Source organism: Sarcophilus harrisii, chromosome 1 (assembly GCF_902635505.1).
Source record: "Sarcophilus harrisii chromosome 1, mSarHar1.11, whole genome shotgun sequence".
Lineage (NCBI taxonomy): Eukaryota > Metazoa > Chordata > Mammalia > Dasyuromorphia > Dasyuridae > Sarcophilus > Sarcophilus harrisii.
The window spans coordinates 304,384,885-304,409,178 of NC_045426.1; the positions used below are offsets into that span (position 1 = coordinate 304,384,885).

At 37.4% G+C, this 24,294-nt stretch overlaps 1 protein-coding gene and 1 long non-coding RNA gene across 2 annotated transcripts in view; one reads left to right on the forward strand and one right to left on the reverse strand.

The window, feature by feature from the left end:
- Window positions 1–695: 695 nt before the first annotated feature.
- Window positions 696–11,554, reverse strand: LOC116420279. The gene is made up of 3 exons (XR_004230589.1): window positions 11,330–11,554; window positions 9,976–10,114; window positions 696–805 (listed from the first exon to the last, which is right to left on the reverse strand). It is a non-coding gene; the product is annotated as an uncharacterized LOC116420279 (long non-coding RNA).
- The window catches only part of TEKT5 (tektin 5), a 63,610-nt gene continuing 49,701 nt past the window's right edge, over window positions 10,386–24,294 (forward strand). The window contains exons 1-4 of the mRNA XM_003761706.4: window positions 10,386–11,028; window positions 13,885–13,968; window positions 16,585–16,655; window positions 19,846–19,989. Of these exons, the coding sequence (XP_003761754.1) occupies window positions 10,462–11,028; window positions 13,885–13,968; window positions 16,585–16,655; window positions 19,846–19,989 (866 nt within the window). The 5' untranslated portion in view covers window positions 10,386–10,461. The remainder of the gene's footprint in view (window positions 11,029–13,884; window positions 13,969–16,584; window positions 16,656–19,845; window positions 19,990–24,294) is intronic.

A 24,294-nucleotide genomic window follows, 5' to 3' on the forward strand; every position in this document is an offset into this window, starting at 1 on the left:
ATGATGTGAAAGAGTTTGTCAAATACTTTGATGAAATTTAAGTAAATTATATCTTAACATTCTTCTGATCTACTCATTTAGTAACTTCATCAAAAAAGCAAATAAGGTTTGTTTAGTAAAAGATCTCAACTTTATTTTTCTTATCATGAACTACTTTGAACATTGGATGAAGCCTTATGGACCCCTTCTCAGAATGTTTATGAAGCCAATTAATAATATAAGGAAATGTTAAATTTCAGTTAGAAGTCAGTAAAAATAAAGGTGTATTTTCCCCCATCCCAATTATAGACACCCTGAAATATATCCATTGACAGATACCACGAATCCCTTGGGATTCTGTAGACTCCGAGTTAAGAATCTCTCACTGTGGATTCTTGATTTAAAAAAATTCTTGATTTTGATTCTTGATTTTAAAAAATTCTAAAATAATAAAAAAATAAAAAAAACATTCTAGCCCCTTTTGTGGTCTCTGCTTTCTTAGTGATCTCCTTTCTTAAAGAAATCAGTTCTTTCATAAACATATTAATTCTAGAATTTTGCCAGGAATCAAAAGTCAAGCTTCCTGGCCTATATGGTTTGGTGGATTTCCTTATAGACTTCCCTTTTTGAAATTTAGTATGTTTTCTCTTCTTCAGTCCTCCTGTAATGATTCTATTCCCTATAATTAAAAACAAAATTTAACAATAAATTGTGTTTACACCTTTTATTTTTATATGGTTTACATTTCCCAGTGAATCCCTTCTTCTCCACCATATCTCCAAGAGCCATTTTTTAATAATAAAATATGAAGAAAAGGGGGAAAAACCTAAAAAAAAAACAGGAAAAAATGATGTTATGTGCTGCCTCACATAGGTATTATTCCTGACTTGTGCTAAGTAGATAACTGAATTTATTGAGGGGCAACAAGGTGCTTTTTACTTTCTCCCTTTCCATCTCAGTCTCTGCAAAGAATAGACTCAAATATAAAGGGATTGCTATAAAGCTTCTGTCACCCCAAAGTCCACTTCCAAATGTAACATAGTTACTGAATGAGTCCCTCCTGTGCTTCAGGAGTTGGTATGTCAGCTTCCAGGTTAATTTACTGCTGAGCTTGATCTCACATATCATTCTTCAGGGCTGTAATGGCACAACATCCAGCTGAGCTGGGGGGCTACAACCATTTCTGCCATGGGTCTCCATCACTGGACCTCTGGAGGCTCCCTAACCTTATTAAATCATAGCCTAGTTTATTCTATCTCTGTCACTTCTTCTTCTAAGACCAGGAAAGAACAGACCCAATAAGAATAGAATCAACCTGGCCATGCATTCACAGATCATGTGGCAACAGCCTGGGTAGAAAAACAAAAGTTTGAGGCCTTTCTGTCCACTTGAAGGCTTACAGCTTGTCATCCCTTCAGTCAAATGCAATCAGGAAAAAGGAAGACTAAATCAACTAGTCAGTGCCTTTTTTTTATTATTATTATTAATGCTCAATTCTAGCTCACTAGTCTATCAAAAATATTTTTATTCATCTTACAATAAGCAGACAGGAAACAGTCAGAAAATACGTGTGCATATTCTGAAGTGGAGAGGCAGGCTCCTTTATTCCAAAAGCAGGCTCACTAAACATACACCTGGGTTCTCTATGTATACTCCCAGAACTGGTCCCTCATCGGCCAGTTCCTTTTACATTTATTTTGTATTTTAACTGTCTAGAAACTATTTTTGTCATGTTTTTTACAATGAAAAGAATATTCTTCTTGGCAGAGAAAACAGAATAAGAGTTAAATAGTTCTATCTTATTTCCCTTCCTTTTCCCTTCTAATTATCTATCTCTGCAATGTGGTCATATTCCTTCTTTGACCTTACTCTTTTCCTCACTATAGCTTTAAGAATTTTTTTCTAGTGCCACAGTGAAATGGCAGATCAAGATGGTTACCTAGGAACTTATGGGAAATTATGACACTTTTGTTTTCCCTGATGATCACAACCACATTTTTGAGAGTCTAGATGTTCTATCTATCCTTTTTAAATCATTTCATTTCCCAATTATTCTGGATAATAATGTCCCATTACAGTATAATATATTGCTGACTCTTTTCCTTAAATCCCTTCCCCCAACTTGGATAAAGGCATAGATAGGTGGTTTATCAAATTTGCAGATGGCACAGTTCTAAAGAGGATGCATCCTCTTGTCCCCATGAAATCTTTTTCTAGGGAGCAGGACATAAATAGGGACTCATTAGCCAAGAACAGAGTTTAAGATTAATCTTTTCTTTCATGGCATCAGCTGTTTTTGAAACAAAAACTAAACCCCCAAACTTGAAAAAGGCAGACATTGATTGGCCCATGACAATTTTGTTGTATTTCATGGATGATGTACTTTAAATAGGAATTGCACTGACATCATTCACAAAATCTGTCAAGCGAGAAATGGTGAGAATTTCCCTCCCCCTTTCCCCCTGCAATCCCCTACTGAGCTGAGTAAGCACACAGCTTGTTCTGGATCATAGAAAAGTTGGCCACCATCAATGATAGATTGCAAGACACTGAGTATTTTCCTTCTGGTCTCCTTTGTTGTCTTTAGGCATCTGGGTCTGAATATTTTTCACTTTTCAAATCAGGCCTGCAGATAGTGCTGGGTGGGCTATGATTGGGAAACAGTCTCTTTCTCAGAGTTCATGCCTGAGTTTACAAACAGTTTTGACTGCCAAGATCAACCATATGGAGTCACCATGCCTTACCAGGAATGGTCAGATTTTGAATCAAGGACTTTCTTTAACCAAGCCTAAAGGAAAACACCAGACTTTCATCCAGGGTCAGGACTAAGTGACAATTTTAGGGAATTGTAGGAAAAGGTTAGCTTTAAAATTTTTTAAAATAACCTTCTTTCTGTAAAGAACCTATGATTTCTTCCCATGTTTTAATAGCATATAAACTCACTGAAGTTACTATCTATACTCTTGAACTTCCTCCATCTAATTACCCATTCTGCTCAGTCAGTTCAGCATCTATTTTTTGTACTCAAAATGATACCTCTGTCTCATGTGTAATAATGTATCTGTTAAGAGCTATGATGGTTAGAAGATGGCTAGGATACTGAAAACGAATTCCAGGATGCCTTCACTTTAGGTACAGCAAAAGAAATAAACCAGGTCATTGAGACAATCAGTGGTGATGTAGATGTATCAAAATGGTTGATCAATTTTGAAAATCACAGTTGTATGTTTGGTCTATGTATGTGTGTTGGGGAGAACTTGTGTTTGTGAGACACTGAAAATAAAGAGTGAAAGAAGGGTCTAGGAAGTTTTCAGTTGCTCTACTAGGTGGGTCTGATAATCCTGCATATTCAGATTCAGCCTGACACTTGCTGGCTATGTGACCCTGGGCAAATCATTTAACTCTGATTGCCTCCAGGAAAAGAAAAAAAGAGTTCTTGAATATTTGTAGATCTATCATCAAATTTTGTACTGCTCTGGAGCCCAGAGTCACAGTAAAACAAAGATAAAACCTTAGCAATAAGGATAGGCCCAACAGATTTAACCTAGATCTGAGTATTTGATTCAATCTTCTATAATTCAGCTTAATTTCCAGTTTTCAAATATATGATTTCAATACAGTGATTATCTAATATAATAGTCTAATAATAAGGATATTGAAAAATTGCTCTCTTCAAACCATGCTTGCCTTCTCCCAAACTAGCAGTTTCACAAAATAGATATTTACTATTGAGCTAAAAGCAGCTTAAGAAATAATCTAGTCCAATCCAATCATTAAATCCATATTGTGTATGTCTCCAAGACACTGGAAATAAATAGTGAAGTTTTCTAAAAGGTGAAATTTATATATATCTCCCATCAAAAAATAGATCCAAAGGTTATCTATGCACTCCTTAATTGTAATAGTTACTGAGAGGCATTTGGTTGTTTGGGAACTGGCCTGAAAGAGAGGGAGACTTGCTTTCATCTTCCATCTCTGATTCCAACTGACTGTAAGCAAGTAATTGTAAAGTCAGGGCTAGCTTTCTGGAGGATCTCCGGACCAGCCCAAGTCTTAGTGGAGTAGGCAGGAGAGACAATGGTCTCTCAGAATGGTCAAAAATAGAATGTCCCTCTTCCAGTCTTTCTTAGCCCTTAAATACCTGATTTCAATGACATCATTACAGTATACTGAGTTTAAACTAATCTAGAGTGATTATATCATTATATCAATCTAAAGTGATTATATTATTATATCATACTAGATATATGTGAACTAGAGAACCATTATCTCATCAGTTCCACTGAGTTAACACCTTGTTTCAAGTATACTTCTCCAAAGTTCCAGTCCAACATTTGATGAGACAGAGAGCCTGGTAGAATATGAAGAGAGCATGCAACCCTAATGCACTCCTTTTGAGTGAAAAAAAGAAGATAGAATTATAAGAACAGCAAATAATAGCAAAATTATTATTTTTTTTGCAAAAAAATTTCCTGAATAGCAAAAAATCTGTGGGCAAATCTCACCAAAGAAATCAAAGTGAAAACAATAAATTGGGAATGCAAATGTATAGAAGTGACAATTTAGAAAAGAAGCAAAATACAATAAAATTAAAAGAAAATATGCTCATTATGCAAACAAATCATATTGATCTTGAAGACCTAGTATATAAGGATTGTAGTTCTCTCAAAAAAGAAAAAAAGACAATACAAAAAGTCCTTAACATCACAATTCAGGAAATAATAAGAGAGCTGTCCACAATTTTTGAACATAGAAAATGAAATATATCACTTGAAAAAATTCATGGACACTTTCAGAAAAACCCCAAGGCTACAAACTTCAAGACACATAACCGCTAAATTAAGCTATTCAGTTCAGAAACAAGTTCTGCAATTGATCAGGAGAAAGACTTTCAAATATAAAAGAAAAAAATTGAATAACATAAGACTATTCTGTATCGACAAAAATGTAGGGGAGAATAGAATAATGTGTTCCAAGGAATAATGTAGCTCAGGATAAGCTACTCTGCAAATCTGAGCTTAACCATCTATGACGAGGCGGGGGGAGGAAGGGGGGGACTATGTTCAACAATAAACAGGCATTTGAAACATTTTTTGAAAGAAAAATCAGAAATGAAGAGATCATTTGCTTTTTGAATACCCTAAACAACAGAATGCAGGAAAAATGAATAAATGTAGCTGCTCAAGACAGCAGGAGCAACAACATAACAGCAGAGATACTAATGAGAAACTTCTTTCTAAATGACAGAAGGAGACAGGGGTCTCCTTGGTGGAAGTAATAGTGAAGAGGAAAGCATGGAGCATTATGGGCAGTACCTGGTAACATCCTGCCTATAGGTGAATTCAATGTTATTTTTTGTTTTGTTTTATCTTGACATTACAATGTGGGAATACAATGAAGGGGGGACAAAGAGGAATGCATGATTTGCCCAGATTAAACTAAGGGGTAGCAATGAGATTAAGGTGAATCCTGTAGTCTCAGAAAGAGAAGAGCCTACTAGGGAATAAGTGAGGAGAAAGGGGAAGGATTGAAAAAAAAGGGAGAAGGAAGGAGGCTTAAATTTGTGGTCAGGGGAATTGCACTGATGAATGCTCTTTTGGGAGAAAAGAGATAATTTATTAAAGGAGATACGGACCTTGTGGTGGGTTTGGCCTGGAGAATTTGGTGCTTGAAAAGTTTACTTGTTCTACCTTGAGGGAGAAGAGTTGCTAGAGAGCTGGAAATCCTAGAATGTAATGGCACCTATAATGAGTGAATAGAACATGGACCTATGGAGGAGATTTTGAGGAAAAGGGTAAAGATTAGTTGTGGGCTGCATAGTTAGGAACTTGGTGGAATCTTACAATGGGACGTTGTACTCTTTGATATCTGAAATTGTTCTTATAGCTAGGCACAAAGAAAAAAGGGAATCCACAGAGCAAACTCTACAAGATAGTGTACTGCCCAGAGGGAAAAACTGCCCAGAGGGGAAAGTGTAGAATGTATCCCCTAGGGAACTTTGATTGAATGAGGAATAGAAGAAAAACAGAGACCAAATAATTATAGGAGTTGTGAATCAGAGAATGAGAGTTTAAAGTAGAGAAAAAGGAAGGATGAATAATGAAAAGAATGATGCTTTTTGGAAAGGAGCACAGATCCATCAAATTCAATTGTTTTTTACTTTGATAGTTCCATTACAGGAGACAGAGATTTCCTTTTCTGAGATGGGGTTATTTAAGATCTCTAAATGGTTTTCTGATAATTTAGGTATTATGTATTTTTGAAGGTATTCCTTTATTTCTTTTGTGTTCTCAACTTTGTTAGCATATAAAGGTATATAATATATTTAAATTCTTTTTATTTAGTTTGTTTTTGCTATTTACTATTTTATTTAATGGATTTTCTGATCTCTTCTTTTTATTAAGATTATGTCAGTGTTTTCAAAGAACTACTTTTTAGTTTTATTTACTATTTTTACGGGGTTTTGTTCCCAGTTTATCTATTTCCCTCAATTTTTAATATCCTCTCTTTTGTGCTTAACATTTTTGTCCACTTTCTGATTTTTTAAATGTATATTCAATTCATTAATACTCTCTTCTTCTATTTTGTTAATATCGTGGTTGATAAAAGATGAAATGAGTGAAGAAAACAATGGCTTGGTTTTCTGAGTTTATCGATTTATTGTAAATTGCCCAACAAACAGGGACTATAACTCCTCTGCTTTTAATAAAAACTTCATCTCCATTTAATTAGAAAACTTTTACATTACATCTTTATCTTATTACTGTCTAATTCTTCATTAGAATTAATGAAATCAGATGACCAAATGTTGTATTGTTTCCTTTTAATTAATTGGCCGTATTTGCTTAATTGTTTTTTATATATCAAGGTCTGTCTCTCTTGTACTCAGGATCCAGCCCTAAAAAAAAATTAAATTAAAATTTTTTTTATCGCATTATGATCTGTAAATAATGTATTTACTGTTTCTTTTTACATTTGCTTGCAAGTATCTGGTGAATTTTTGTAAAAATTCTATGTGATGTTAAGAATATGTATTTTCTTTTGCGTCCTATTTAGAAGACCCTATAACTTTTTGAACTTTAGTTTTTCCAACAATTTATTCAGTTCCCATATTTTTCCTTTTGCTTTTCTCACCTATTACAAAACTAAGAGAGGGATATTGAAGTCTCTTATCACTGTTGTGTAATTGTAACTGTCCATGTCTTCATGGAGCTCAGATAATATTTCTTCTATGCATTTGGAGCATTTAAATTGTTGTTGTTGGTGGTGGTTTGCTGTTAATGGTCTTTTCAGTGTTTTATTTGTGTCAATTCTTTGTGATCCCATTTAGAGTGTTTTTGGCAAAGATTCTGGGGTGATCTGCCATTTTCTTCTCCAGTTCATTTTCTAGATAAACAAAGGTAGGCAAAATGGCTTAAGTGATTTTCCCAGGGTCACACAGCCAATAAGTATCTGAGGCCAGATTTAAATTCAGGAAGATTAGTCTTCCTGATACTAAGCTTAATTCTGTATCTGTCATGCCACTTCGCTGCCCTATGGTTCCTTTAAGTATAACATAATTTTAATTTTTTTTAATGTTTTTGCTTTGTCTAATAACATTATGGCAGCACCAGCTTTTTTGAATTCACTTGGTGCATGCTAAATTTTTCTCCTATCTCCTCAGTTTTATTTTCTAGATGTCTTTGTTTTTAAAATATTTCTTGTAAGCAACAAAATATAGTTTTTTTCTTATCCAATTTGTTAATTTGTTTTATTAGATTGTTAAGTATTTTTTGCATTTAAAGTTATGTTAGATTTATATCTAACATATACCTAGCTGGAGGCAGTTAGGTGGTGCAGTGGATAGAGCACCAGCCCTGAAGTCAGGAGGACCTGAATTCAAATTTGACCTCAGACCCTTAACACTTCCTAGCTGTGTGACCCTGGGCAAGTCACTTAATCCTAATTGCCTCAGGTGGGGGGAAAGATTTATATTTTCCTCCATCTGTGTCTAATATTGTTTTTTTCAAGTTAAATTTTTCTTCTGTTGCTGTAAACATAGTCAAATTCCTTCATTTTATTCTTTTAAAGGTGGCTCTGTTTCCACTTGTTCATCCCTGATTTCTTCCTTTCGTTTTTTGACTTTTTTCTTTGATGTTTTGCTTATTATTTCCTTTTTCTCTCTTGCATTTATTTGATTATATAATTCTTTCCCCCAAATAACTACAAAATTTATAAAATATCTGAGGATTCATCTCTGAAAGCATGCAAAAGTCTTGATATATTCAGTTGCAAAATGCTACTTAAAAGACATTAAAAAAAACTTAAATAGCTGGAGGAATATTCAGTGCTCATGGCTAGGCTATGCCAACATAACAAAATGTCAATACTATCCAAATTAACTTACATGTTAATGCTATCCTTTGGATAAGAATTTTATTTTGATATATTTTTTTTCCATTTGACCTTTCTTAGTCTGTGTGTGAATTTTGTCTGCTACAATGTTTTCAAGAAATTGAAGTTATCTATTTTATTAGATTACAAAAGGAATATTTTACAGAACTTGATAAAATAATAATAGAATTTGTAAAAACAAAAGATTTAAAATGTCACATGAAATGATGAAAAGAAATAGGGAATAAAATTTTCAAAACTCAATTATTTTATAAGGTAGCAATCATCAAAACCACCTGATACTGATTAAAAAATAGTCAGATCAGTGGAACAGACTAAATGATCAAAAATCAGAAATAACAAAATTCAATAACTCTGTTTAATAAAGTAGAAAATCTAAATCACCTAGGAAAACTGTCATGCCACTTCGCTGCCCTATGATTCCTTTAAGTATAGTATAATTTTAATTTTTTAAATGTTTTTGCTTTGTCTAATAACATGATGGCAGTACCAGCTTTTTTGAATTCACTTGGTGCATGCTAAATTTTTCTCCTATCTCTTCAGTTTTATTTTTTATATGTCTTTGTTTTTAAAATATTTCTTGTAAGCAACAAAATATAGTTGTTTTATCTTACTTGATATAGTTGTATAGTATTTGATAAAAAACTGCTGGGAAAACTGTAAAGAACTCTGGTAAAAATTAGATGTAGAACAACATCTTATACTATATTCCACAATACATTTTAAATGGATATGTGAACTTAATGTTAAAAAACATACAACATCAACAAAAATTAGAAGCAAAACAGATGACATTTCTCATAGTTATGGGTAGGAAATGTATTCTTAACTAAATAAGAGATATTAGCAATTAGAAAAGATAAACTAGATAACTCTGATTTCTTGAAAATTATGTAGCAGATAAAATTAACACATTTAGGCTGAGAAAGTCAAATGGAAAAAAATTATATCAAAATAAGAATTCTTATCCAAAGGATATGAAAAAAGTAGTTCTCAAAAGAATTGCAAAATATTTACAACCACATGAAAAAATACTCCAAATCATTAATAAGAGAAACATGAATCAAAACAACCCTGAAGTTTTACCTCATACCCTGCAAATATGCAAAAAAGACAAAAAATGACAATAGTCAATGTTGAAGGGATTACAGAATGATAGTCACTCTAACACAATTTTGGTAGCACTATGAAATGGTACAAGCATTTTGTAAAGCCATTCAGAATTATGCAACTTATGTACCAACTCTTTGTAAATTATGAATTTTGCAAATAAAGTTCATGTTCCATTACAGAGCCAATATGCTAAGGAAGTCATTGATGAAAAGAGAGTCCCCATATAATCCAAAATATTTATATCAAAAATATTTTGTGGCAGATAAGAGTTGGAAATAAAGTAGATGATCATCACTGGGGAATCATTAAATAAATTGTGATGTATGAATGTAACGGAGTGACTTTTTGGGGGGAGATGGGAATAAACATGTGGGATACCATGATAATATGAGAAACAGAAAATATCAATAAAAACTTATTTAAAAAGTAAATGTAACAAAATTATAAAGTTCAAGTAGGATTTGAATGAAGAAATATGAAAGGACATACCGAATCCATCCTTTTGTGGAGATGTAGGTCTACAGGTTTTACACATTGCACATGTTTTCAGACTTTTTCAACGTATTCATCAGTTCTTTTGAGCTTTTTTTTCTCTCTAAAAACACTGTTTGTTATATGGGTTGGTTCTCTGGGAGAAGATGGAAGAGAGATATTTGGGATGACTTTGATAATGTAAGAAATAGAAGATATCCATAAAAAACTTATTTTTAAGAAAATGCTTATTGACCAATAAAATGGTTTGAAAGAACTAGTCTTATTCTTAAGTAAGGATGTCAATGGGTTAGCCTGCTGAAAGCTCATTGAATGAGGAACACAAGTCTTCTCCACTAGGGCTTTATGACAACAGCTCTGAGTCATAGAGGTGCTTTCAGTTCCTACAATACAAAAAATCCTTAGCTTATAGAATCAAGCATAATAATTCCAGATGCCTGTGACTTCTGCAGAGTTTCGTTGATAAGAGCTTTATGGTAGAAGATGGAGTTTCTTGGAACGACTCAGACTGCCAGTTACTGCAGCCCAAAAAAATCTTATGCTTTGTCTGAGTTGCCTCCTGCTACGATCACTCAGGAGAGTTACCAACCTTATCATTTGCCAGGATACCGACAACCTAACTCATGGAAGCCTAATGTATGTTACAAAGTCTCCGCCAACCAGAGCTGTCCTGCTGAGGGGACCAGAGGCCGGAGTCCCTTGAGGCCTCCCACTATCCTGCCTGCCCTGCGCACTGCCCTGTTCTCCCGGTATAGCCACCATGACTGGGACCAGTCGAACATGGCCCAGTTGCGTGGGGCTGAAACCTGTCGGCAGTGGGCTAACAGGATGACAGCTGATTCTATGAGGCTGATGCAGGATAAAGGCCAGTTGACTGAACAGATGCAGGATGGCACCTGCAGAAACCTGTGCCAAAGGCTATCTGATATTGGCTTCTGGAAATCAGAGCTGACCTATGAACTAGACAGGTTATTGAATGAGAGCCATGCACTGAGCACTGTCAAGAAGCGACTAGTGTGTGCGGCTGACGAGCTAGAAAATCCACTGCAGGTGAGTACATGTAGGTGTATAGAGTGAGCAGACTATGTCAAACATACAAAAAAGCTAACTTAATCACTAACTTGGTATGTCAGAAGTAGAAGAGCTTTGAAAAGACAGTAGAAAATGTCATAAAATAATCAGTACTGCAGGGTAGTCTTTTTGTAAATACAATTCACTTCAAAACATGAAATATTTATTGAATTTTTACTATGTACCAGGCATTTTTGTCTAAAAAATAGAATGGTACCTGCCTTCCAGGAGTTTCCTGAAATTGTTAATTAATCCAAGCACTATTTATTTAAATTCCTACCTCTTCCAAATTGAACTGAATATCTCATAAGAATTCACATAGCTGGCTATCTGGTTCCATGCATGAAGTTTGGAATATGAGATGCATGTCTGAGTGGTTAACCAGATCAATGATAGGGTTGAGGCATATGAGTGTAGATCTGATCTGCACTTTTCCTACAGTCCTTGGTACCATCTTCTCTTATTCTCTTCTCACTTCAAAGTCTTTACCTGAACGGTGTAGTTATATCACTAACACCTATCTTCTAGTGATCTTTATGACATCACAGATAAGTGAACCAATCAGTAGTTATTCTTTCAAAACCATTATTCTCTCCTGTCCCTTCCTTTAAAAACTCTTCTAATATACTGCCCCCCTTTAACCTTCTGTTCCTTAAAAAAATAGAATCCTAGTTATTATTCTGGGATTGATGGAGAGATACATGATCATAATAAAAACTTCATTGGGGCTTATGATTCAATATATATGACTGAAAGGATTCCCCTCCATAGAGGAACACACGTCAGCAGTTTTCTGAGCATAGCTTGGTGACTAATTGTTTTCAGAAACATTTTTTTAGTTTGGTAATTTCAGAGCCTTCTTTGGTGGTTGGCAGGCTTCCATTTAAATCTATTGTACAGGGCTGATCTCTGTCAGGCTTTCCAAAGTTTAATGAATAACTCCTTCATCACATTTAAGGAGCCTTCTCTTATTTGCCTCTTTGGTGCAGCTCTTTCTGTCCAAGCAAACATTGATGAGAGGACCATGTGGCTTAATTCCAGGGATAGTCTTATGAAGATTGCTTGGAAAGAGTCTGGAAGGATTTTTGAGTGCCTGCTTACACTGCTTCTGAACATCTCTTCCTTGGAGAAGTCTATGGTAGGGGGCTGAGATAAAGAGTGATCAAGTAACATGGCTGCCTGTGGCATAATATGCGGAGTTTTGGAGATGGAGCAATAAGCAACAATTTTTAAAAGTTATTTTTAATAAAACCTCCCTGAGAAGTCAGGGAGGGCATGACCACCTGTGTTTGAGCTAGCTTCCTGGAGGATCTTGGGACCAACCCGAGTCCTTGGTCTTAGTGGAGGAGTGATGAAGACCCACAAGGATGGTCAAAGGTGGGGTCCAGCGTCTTCTCTTGCATCTGTGTCTAAGAGTCTTCTGTGTTTGAGACTCCCTTAAATACCTCAGTATGATTATTTCACTACAACACACTGAGCATGCACAACCATTACATCACCATCTCCCACAAATAAATGTGTATGTTCTTAAGTGTGTGATACCATTAAGGTATGTACATATAAAGGCAAATTATAATAATAATTATTAATACTTAATGGAATAGGTAACTAAGAGGACATGAAATTGCTTTTCTAGACATCTTTCAAAAGAAATAAGAGCCTTCTTTTGTTGAGGATGACTGAAGTCTAAAAATTGGAGAACAGACTAAATGTCCTTTCAGTGTTTTATCCAGCTTTAAAGGTCCTTCATTTCATGCATAATTAAGTGAGCCAAGTTGGATATTAAAGGAACTCACAAGAAGTTTTCTTTAAATCTTACAGTTGTGGGTTCTCAATTTTTCTCTGTTTTGTATGTATCTGTATATGTACATTGTGCCTTGCCCAATAGCAATCCTTCCTCAAAAACAAAGATTATTTGATTGTCTTTGTATTCTCAGTACATAATAGGGCCTTATCAAATCTTTATTGATTAATTGACTTTATATTTCAGATATAGTCATTTGTCTTGACAGGAGTAAGAACGAGATGCACAGGTAATGACTTAACATGGTAGGACTACATGGCCATGGAGTATCTGGTTTTTTGGGTGACTGGTGAGTCTGATCACAGTCCCCCAGAGTTGTAGTTGTATCCCTGGGAAGTTTTTGTATTGTTTTTGTAAGCAATCCTGAGGTATAATTAGGCACAGACTATTCCAAAAGGCTGAATAATTGTGATTTAAGTCAATATGCCAAGTTCAGCTGCAGTCCTTTCCTTTTCTATTGAGTATGTCTGTATTAAGGTCATGAGACCACAATGTAACAGACCTTATGAGGGATATAAAGAAGTATAAGATACAGTTCCAAGCTCATTGGGAATAAAAGATATATAGTAAACGAAAGTTAATAACATAAAAACTATTGTTCGTATTTGGTTGAGTGTTAAGTGGAAATGGAAACATTGAGCGAAATAGTTTAGTAAAGGGAGGAATGTGTAAGCTTAGATGGTCAAGGAACACTTCCTGAAAGAGATGGAATGGGAGCTTTGGATAAAGGTCTGGATAAAGAAGTGGTCTTCAAATGCCCCAAGAGTATGTTTATATGTTATAATTGTAAGAGTCAGATTGGGTGATAAGGCTACAGCTTCAAAGTGAGAAGAAGAAAGGGGAGTATTTGTATCCAAAGGCACAGTTACAAAACCCAATGAAGCCAAAAATACAAATCCCAAACTCAAAGTACAACTTTCTAAGTAAAAAGAACAAATGCAGGCAGAGGTAGATGTGAATCATCCCTGTGCACAGTGATCTAAATATAATCAGAGAACACACTGTCTTATCTTTTTCTTCCTTCTTTGCAGGTGGCCCTCGAATGTTTGTACCATCGTGAAAAGCGGATAGGTGTCGATTTAGTCCATGACATTGTTGAAAAAAACCTTATCCAGGTATGAAATCTCATCCATCTATTCATCCTCCCCACAAGATTATGTATAGGGTCATAGGCAAGTCAAGAGTACCCGGGGTTGGCTGCAGTTTCCTAAGATAGGGCTATTTTGTTTGGTTGGGTACAGCTAACAGGTTATGAGAGAAAGCAGGAATAAATCAGAGGGAGAGTTAGAAAAAAAAATTCTGAGCAGTTCTCGTTGAGTAAAGACATTGCATTTCTCTCCAGGATATGTCAAGCTTTAGAAAGGCATAAGAAAATCACTCAGACTGCAGATCTGTGGCTGTGTGACATGATAAAACAAAACAAAACACTAGATTGCTAAACAAGATATAAGACTTTGAGAACCTGAGGTACAACCTCAGGTAACTTTTGGAAAATGTCTTTGCCTTTCTGGGGCTCAGTTTTCGGTGCTATATGAGATTGGGGGGAAAGAATACTGAATTGGGAGTCAAGGGACCAATTTCCATTTACTTGTCTATCAGACAAAGGTGTTGTATAATAAGGCCCAGGAATCAGAAGACCTAGGTTCAAAGGCCACCCGTGACCTTTATTATCTTTGTAACTTTGTGACATCAAGTCACTTTTCTCCATCCACAAAATGAAGTGTTTTGACCAGAAGGCCTCTCAGGTCCCTTCCATGTCTGCTTTATGAATGACCTGTTAGATGAGTTCTGTCATCTGTTGGGAAAGATAGAGGAATAAAAAGTTGTTGTACAAACAAAATGTAAATTAAGATAAGATTTAGAATAAGTATATTAGGCCACCAAAAAACAAAACAAAACTATGTCCCACAAGGGAAGATATAACAGATGGCAGGAACATCAGTACCAGCATTCAAAAGGAAAGTACAAAGGTGAGTTGATTTGTTTTCATTCTTTACTGAAATTCTCAATTGCCCTGATTACTGATTTCTTTTAGACTCATTCTAATTTTCTTTCCAGTCTTGCATCCATATTAATAGAATGCATTGATAGAATGAAAGACTCAGCAACCTCCTTAGTCTTATGTGATTTTAGCAGGATTATGTAACACCTGGAACATATGGGAGGAGTAGAGAAGAAAGAGGGGAAATGCATATTATAAAATATGGAAGGGCAGGAGGAAAAAAAAGAGAAAATAAGGCACATGATGTAAGAATGCTTTTAAGATTCACAAAGTGCTCTCCTCAGAATAAATTTGTAGATAGTATACTATTGACCCAATTTTACAGATGAGGGAACCAAGGCAAACAGAGGATAAAGAAGACTACCTTAGACACTTACTGGTTATATGACTCTAGGCAAGTCCCTTAAGTTCTTTCAATCTCCATTTCTTTATCTTTAAAAGTAAGGTTTTTGCATATAATTAGGAAAAATAAGATATTAAATTAAAACAAAAAAGAGGGTAATAATTATACTTCTTAGGTTTGTTGGAAAAATCAAATGATATGATATATATAATAAGTAAAACGATTTGCAAGCCTAGAAGTGCTGTGTAACTGTTGTTTTTCAGTTGGACTCTTCATTAACTGACCCTAGTTGGGGTTTTCTTGGCAAAAATATTAGAATGGTTTGCTATTTCCTTCTCCTGCTTATTTTACAGATGAGGAAACTGAGGCAAACAGTTACATGCTCAGGATGACACAGCTAGGAAGTGTCTGAGGCCAAATTTGAACTCAGATCTTCCTGACTCCAGGCTCAGCACTTTATCCACTGTGGCACCTAGATACCCATATATAAAAAAGTTATTATTGTTATCATCACTACTACTATTATTAAGAGATTTATCCAGGGTCCACCACCAATACATATCAGAGCTCACAGTTCCTCAATCTTAAGTTCAAAATTCCTTTTACTATACCACACTCCTATCAGAGGATAGATAATATTTTGTAAGAGAGCACCAGATTGGGAATCAGGAGACTGGATTTTAGTCCTGATTCTGCTGTTGTCTCACTGAGTGACATTGGATGTCACCAAACCTGTCTGGCTTCTTTTTCTGTAAATGAAGATAAGTATTCCTTTTCTGCCCATCTCATGGAGTGATCATAGGAATAAATGAGTTCATATAAGTGAAAGGATTTTATTTGTAAAGTGTTCCATAAATATAATGGATCATCTTGTCTCCTGCAATGGTCATTGGTTGATTTCTATGATGTGTATTCCTATGAGGTGTATAAAAGACTTAATTGATCTCCAAAAAAAAATCATTCTTACGAAACATGAAAAATATGCAAATCCAGAAATCTACTAAAATGAAAAACCAACAAGATAGAGTTTCCTCCAGTCATTTCAGTTTTTTGACAAGTCTAGTTTCAGATCTTTTGCAGAAATTTCAGTTGGCTTGTGACAAGTAGGTCCATTTCCTCATCAATTCAAAAAGGAAATAGATCAAGTAGGTTTCCATTAATTCATCAGGCCCACATCATCTAATTATTTTGTTGTTAATAAGCTTCCATTTGCTGGCCCATTAAAGAAAATAAAGGTGAATTTTGGATGCCAATATTCTCTGTTCCATCTCTCAAGTTCCCCCTTTAAGCAGCTGAGTGAGAAGGCTATGAGACTAGCCAGACAAGAGAATAGTCAGTTTCTGAGAATTGCTATCACTTCTAACTGGCAGACATTTTGCATTGCAGGAGGTTGATTTGCTAAAATGTTGTCAAGATCAAATAAAAAAACTTGTAGAAAGATGTGATGCTCAGCTGCGGTGAGTATTTGCCTTTTTTTTTCTTTCCCTGATTTCCTTTCCTGTTTTCTGGTTAATATAATTTCCTAATGTTGGACAAAACTGGCAGGAGTGACACCATTTCTTTTCCCTACCCCATCCCCTTTAATTTATTATAATGATGATTATCTAATTGTTGTTATTTTTTTAAATAGAGAAAGTTATGGAGGAAGATAGTCTGCAGTGATCTCATACTCTGTGGACAGTATATATGAATTATAACTGCAGATGTGGCAAAATGGAGTATTATGAAACAGAACCCTGTGATTTCTGGGAGGATTGACTGGAATGGTGCCAAAGGATAGTCAGTAGAGACCTTGAGTCAGGAGTCTTAAAAAGAAATCACCTTTTTGTTTTCTGATACTCAGATGATTATGTAACCACATCGTGACAAGTTAAGAAGCTACTCATGACATAATTAAGGTGAAAATCAAGTTTTACAGGTCCCTGCTGCTGCAATTGTGGCAGCTCCATGGCTTGTACTAAGGGAAGTAACCTGGTCCCAGCCTTCATAGTAGGAAGTTGACATTTAACTATTTCAGGAAAAGTTATTTAACATGGGACCAGCAATTTCTGTACTCAGAAGGCATAGCTGTCAGCCCACTGGGCCTACACACTATTTTTGTGTATTTGGGGCATAAGGAATGGCAAGTAGGACAAATATGACCTGGAATCTTTAAAAGGACATAGTCTTCTTGTACCCTAGTTCCAAAGCCAGTATTATCTCTGGAAAACAGGGTTAGGATTCAGGGCCAATTGCATTTCATTTCCTCTACCACTTCTTCCTTACTCCAATATTTGGATTTAGGTCAAAGCAGATGAGAAATGATCATGGCAAGCAACTTCAAAGGAGAAATAAAGTCACGAAAGTACCAAATGCAGCCTGAGATGAAATAGGAAAGACAGTGATGTTCACTTTGCCTAGTTGTTGGTGAAGCAGGTGGGGTATAGATCGACTCATTATACTGAGATGCCAGACTATAGAGAGACTTCCTTGTGTGCGGCTTAAGGCAGAGGAATCACTAGAGGTAGGTTATTAAGGCTTCAGTGTGCCATACTTTAGAGGCTTTAGAGGCTACTTCACCATACTTCAAAAGATATAGATATAGACACAATTGAACTTAGCAAGACTAATTAGAAAAATAGGGAGTTTTATATGCTTCCTCTCCCTGGAGGCTGCTTCCCAAATTGGTACAGCCCTAGAACTGCCAACACATCAGCAGTGATCAGAAGTTACTCTCCAACTTCCACCATACCCCTCCCCCAAACCCTGTCCCCACACATAACACAAGTTTCATCCCACTTCCTCAGTGTACAAAAATTACAAATTATGGCTCTGGCTTGTGGAAGTAGCCTTACTGATCTACCTCAGTTATAAACCTTAGGAAAAATGTGTTCTTAGCACCAGCTAGTAGTGTCAACCCAGCGGGCTAGTAGTAGCCTCTTCTCTCCATGAGTATGACAGTCCCTCAAAAGCATAAGGTCTGGATCACCCCAACTGGTGTATTTCTGATCTCTGTAATGTGTTTTTACATATGCATCCATTTGCTGCAACTTGGAGACAGCCAGCAGGGGGAGAGAGTAGCCAGGAAAGGATCAGGCAGTGCTCACAACGCTTAATTCAATTATTCCAACTTGGATCTGGAGAGGTGGACAATTTGTGGAATGGGGAAAGATGAGAGTGAGACACCCAAAAGAGTAGAAAGAAGATAACTGAAGAGCAGAAAATGCCCTAGATTTTGGAGTAAATGGATCTGGGTTTAAAAATTATCTGTTACTTAATACTTCTATGACCCTGGGCCAATTATCTAATCTTTCTGAGGTATTGGATTGGATGAAGTGATCCTTAAGGTTCCTTTCACTTCTAGATCTTGTGGTTCTAGTGTGAAATATTGGGGAGGAGGAGAGAATGTGGGAAGTCCTGATCTCTAAAGTCTCTTCTGATTCCAACTAAATAAATGATCTCAATATCAGAAAGACAGTTGCTTGGGGGATGGGGATGGGGTTAGGGGCAAGAGTGTAGGGAGTGCTGGTAGGAGGAAGACATTCCCCTCCATTAAAAATCTGAGGTAGATGCCTCTGAACAAAAAGTAGTTTAAATTCTCAGGTGAAAGTCCGCATGTCAAAAGAAGGTTGTCATCATCAAGTGATTATCTCTTGCTTTCAGAGAACATTATGCTATCTTGGGGGAACTTAATTAGTGCAGATCCAGAGCCCAATTAAGGAAACAGAATGCAATCTTTCCTCATCCTCAGTGTGGGAAGCACTGCTGCCAGCCCATTCTAGCTGTTGGCACATGGAAGAGAGTGGGAACTTTGGAGGTATTTTCGGCAAATCCTGGGGCCTCCCATCTGGATGGGGAAGTGTCCCTACCAGAAGTTGGCATTCCTTCGTTTCTTCCAGTGGAACAGAAAGTTCAGTTTGTGATTGTAGGAGAGCTAAATTGTGGTTTCTCCTGGTCAGCATGTATTTTTCTGGTTCACATTTCACCATCAGTCTGGGATTTAGAGTGGGAAATTAATTGTCTGTCGCCTCTTGAGCAAAGCAAAGAGGACAGAACTGGCTGGATTATAGAATTCTTTACTGCAGGTTTCTAGATGAATTTCCCCTTTCTTATTTCTCTAAAACAGACTGACCAAAGACAAGGGTATTACTGAAGAATTAAAGCTACAATGAGGAAGACCCCACTCTCTCATAATTTCAAGGATAAGTTGGGCAAAGGGGTTCTTTCAGGAATGACTTTAATGGGAAATGTGATATTAGGAGTACCTAAGGTCTTCCCCAATCCACCATTCTCTCTTATTATCTTAACCCTAATAATCAAAATTCTGCCAACTTAGAATAGAAGCTCCATTGATTTGCTGAATTGTCTTCTGTGAAAATGGAAATATCACTTGGAATAGGAGCATTTTAATCTCTTATCAGTCATTTACACCTTAGCTAGAAGGTATATCTTTCTTTCTAAATCATGGCTATGAAAGTATGTTCTAACAAGTAAAGATGTGAGATAGTATACATGGTAAATGGCAGGGAGATAATTGCCCACCAAGCTACCAATGGTAGGGAGAAGGTAAGCAGTGGAGTAGTGAATCTAGTAGGGAACATGGAAGACAAACCAGAGACTTACTCCTTTTGCCTAAAACTGGCTATGAAAGATTTTTGTTTTCCTCAGGGATAACCGAGATGCCCAACATGCACTGGAGAAAGACTTAGCTGATAAAAATTCTGCACAGTTTATTGAAGAGAAGTGCTTCAACCTGAGAAACACATCAGATGCTATCACCTTCTTCCATGGAGTGGAGAAAGTAGATGACGCGTAAGTGTGTGACTCTCTTAACTGGCTGGGCATAGGAAATTCCTAATTTCCATGATGATGGTGTCTACAGAAAAGCATTTGCTTTGGGCAGTGTGTGGCAGTGGAATCAAAAGGATGATGAAACTTGTGGTGAAGTTGCTTCATAGATGATGGTGAAATTGGCAATGGAAAGGTCGCTATGTTTCCCTTTCCCAATCTTTGTCTTGCACTTAAAATGTCATATTTCCATGGACCATCTGCTCCATTAAGGTCCTGGTTGAGCTTATGCCTTTTGCTATGTCACTCTCTTAGTGAGTGGGATGGAGGTAAAATGTAAGTCATGAGAACAGGGACTATTTCATTTGTGCTGCTAAATTCCAAGCGCTTAGCCTGGTACCTTGCACACAATAGCTATTTAATAAATGTTGGCCTGAATTGTTGTGGAGCTGACCAGGACCAGCTGCAAGATACTAGTTCACTGAGCACAGTGTCCAAGGGCCCAGTTCATCGCTCTGCCCTCTTCTGTCTCAGCAAGGACAGATACACTTCACTGCTCAAGGCTCATCTCCATTTCCCTACTAGTTGTAGGATGAGGATTTTTGTACTCTTGGCCTCATCCAGGGTGGACCTTTTCCCCAGATCTGATATCCTCAGAGCAGGAAAATGTGCAGACACCACCTTTAGTTCAACGTCCCCAAACTTTTAAACGCTTAAAAGAAGTACACAGCTTCCTATCATTCCTTCTTTTTTTTCTTAGCTCCCAACAGTTGTCAGACAGTCCAAGCTGTCCTTTAAAAAATTTCCTTAAGGGTTCTGGGAAATCAACTTCTCCTAGATTGTGGATTCAAAGCCCATTTGTGCCAGTATACTACTTGTTTAACCTTGGGCAAGTAATTTTACCTCTCTGGGCCTCAGTTTCCCCCTAAGTAGGAGAAAAAGGGAAGAGATAAGTATTTACATAGAGGCTACTTTGTGCCAAGGAACTTAAATAAGCACTTTTACAAATATTTATCTCATTTATAAAGTAAGGGGTTTGGACTCAGGTCCCACCTAGCTCTAAATTTATAATTCTAAAATCTAGAACAAAGGTTATGCTGAGTTCCATTCATTAAAAAAAAAGATTTTTTTGATAACTGTATTTCAATATAACTAGTTTCCTTTGGAATCTTGTGTGTTTTATTTTATGCATTTAAAAACATTATTCTGAGAAAAGGGGTCCATGAACCCTTTTCATGGTCCCGTGAATGCCAAAGGAGCTTCTGACACTCAACACACAAACCAAATAAATAAATAAGTAAAAATTAAGAACTGCTAACCTAGGGTTCTTTTATATTTCTTTGTTTTTTTTTTTCTTCTTTGTTACCATAGTGGATAAAAGTAAATACCAAAAAGGAAGGGAAAGAGGGGAAATAGTGATATAATGAAAACTGCACTGGGTTGAAAGTTGGAATATTTGGGTTGTCACTAGCTCAACTATTGCTATGTGACTTTGAGCAAGTCACAACCTCTCTGAACCTCAATTTGTAAAATCAAGTTAATATGTGTAAAATCAAGTTTTTATCACTTCTGAGACTTAACATGATGAGGCTTAAGAGGTTCCTATGAAATATTGTATGTAAACCATTTGATGGCAGTTCTTCTATATGAATGAGAATCATTAATATGGGTCTCCCAGGAAGGAAAGAAAACCGAGCCTGAGAGTTAAGCTTTAAGTAAGCCCCTGAGAAACGAAGACTTGCTTTTAAAAAAACGTCAAAACTACAGAAATTCACTTGGGCAATAGAGGGCACTGTTTGCCACTGCTCCTGGCAGGTCAGATGCAAGTTGCCAGCTGGCTTCAGTGGCTGCAAAGCTGTGGGTGATGGGTTGAAGAAGGAATGGGCTGTGAGAGTTGCTGACGTTGGCACTCCAGGGGCCAGGGCTCGTGTTTAGGGCCTGCAGTCGTCATTAAGCAGCCTTATGTCTATTGCAAAGCCTTGGAGGAGGTGGCCCAGGGGTGCCCCGAATTCCACGCTGCCGCGCAGTCTTGCTGGGCAGCTGGAAATCCCACTGCCTCCACCCAGTCCCGAGGCAGCATCACAGCGCTGAGGGGCTGGATTTGGGTGATCGGTCTTGGAATGGGCATTCTTTGCCAAGGCAAACCCAGGGCTGGGAATATTAAGCCCTCTTCTCTTCCCTCACAGTTCCTTTCACCACTGACTTTGTGTCCATAACTGCCTTCCCCAAGATAGCCCAAGGTATTGGGGACCATAGTTCTAGGGGAAAGGTAGCAAAGACGGCACAGAACAATGCCGGGTGAGGTGACTGGGCTGGTAAAGAATCGCTGATGAAACTCCCAGGAGCCAGCGTGTAGACCCGGGAGTTTCAGATTCGGAGCAGAATCGGAGAATGAAAGTGAAGCCGGTTGCCATCTGTCCCTGTCCTACCAGGAGAGAGCAGCCAGGGTGCTCCAGGCGCCCGGGCTCCGCAGGCAGGTGGGGTGGGCTGGGGCGGGCAGAGACAGGGCAGGACACTCCCTTCGCCCAGAGCCGCTGCCAGGCCTCGGCTCGCATCTGGGGATTCCCAGGGTCTGCCCGCAAAGGCGGGCTGCCAGGAAATTGAGAATTTTGGAGGGAAATCGTGGCACCGCATCTGTGGCAGAAGGATGCAATGACTTTTACCGCACCTCTACAGTGTAAGATTTCCCTGCAGTCCCAGGTACCCGGGGGAGGGGCTTGGGGGAAGGGCCAGCTCTTTCTAGGGAGCCCATACCTCAGAGGGAGCTCTCCCTTTTATGTAATTTTAGCTTTTATCTTTCCCTCTGAGTTTGGTGGAAGGAAAACTCCAAAACATGTTTGAAATCCATATGACACATTATCAACATTTTTAAATTAACCATACCAGCCAAAAATATACTCCTGGCTGTTAAATACACCCAAGGATGCTGTGAGAACATGCTCTAAACCAGCTTCAATAGTGCTAGCTAGAGGAGTGCTGGGGGTAGATTGTAGAACTGAAAAAGACCACAGAGATCATTTACTCAAATCAACAAATATTTATTATCTCCTCTGTGCAAAGCACTAGAAATACAAGACCCTGAATAGTCCCTACTCTCAAAGAGCTCAGTAGACATTTAGTTCATTTTGCAAATGAGTAAACTGAGACCTGGAGAGATTGTCCCAGATCAGCTAAGTCTTCTGATTCCAAGCCACCCTGATTTCCTTTAGACATCCTCTCTGGGCCTCTGGTTTCTTTCTCCATAAAATTGAGGGGGTTGAAAAATAGGTTTAGAAGTTCCTGCTCACAAAATTTATGATTCTAGTCTCTGACAGCTCCAGCTACTTGTTAGTTGTGTGATTTGGGAAAAATCACATGATTTCTCTGAGGTTTGTCTTTTTTTCACTTGTGAAAGGAGAGTCTTGGGACTGATGTTTTCTGAAAATCCTTCTAGCTCTAAAATTTTATCATTCTAAATTACTGGGAAATGACCAGTGGGATGGGGGAGGGGCGCCTTTCAGTCCCTGGGAAACCTCCATGCAAACTACCATTGTGAGTTTCTAAATCACATAGTAAAAGGCCTGTTCCAGAATGACATTTGGGGTTTTATGGCAAAAATCATCTCTCAGGGATGTTGATAGTATTTCATGAACTCTTTCCCCCACACCAGTTCTTCCAAGATCAAAGAGACCTTTGTAGTTGTTCTCCACAGCAACTTTTCCAATTCCCCTGCTCCTTTGGTCCACTATTGCCTGGGCTCCCCACCCTGGGGAGGAACAAATAAAGGAAGGGATTTTGACTGTTTGGTGAACAACTCTGGGAAAAGACTTGGTTGGGAGAAATTGTTTGAACCTACTATTTATTTTCCTATTTCTCACCTGACAGAATTTGTACTTCAAGGAGCTGTAATTTCAAAGGTGTGGCTACTTCCTCCACTTATCTAGACCATAACTCCTACAATTCAGGCAGGCTTCCAATTAAATGTTGCTGTGGCTGAAAAATTCATCACCTTGCTGGCCACGTGTCTAAAATTCCTTGGATCCTGCAGTCCATCACTGGGTGAATCTTCAATGCTATTCCCCATGAGGATAGAGCTTTATCAATGTGAATTCCATTGATTTAACTTTTTTAAAAACCCAGGTTCTCTCCCTCCCCACAATTAGGCATCAGAACAAGACTTTAGGGAAGGACAGAAGAGATGTATTCTGGAAAGATGTGGTGCGAAGTTAAGTTTCAGGAATCCTATTTCAAATGCACAGAGTGAGCCTGCCCCGAGGATTTCTTTAAAAAAAAAATAAGTTGCCAATTTTGACATAAATAACTATAGTGCAGGATGGTGTGTGGAAAGAA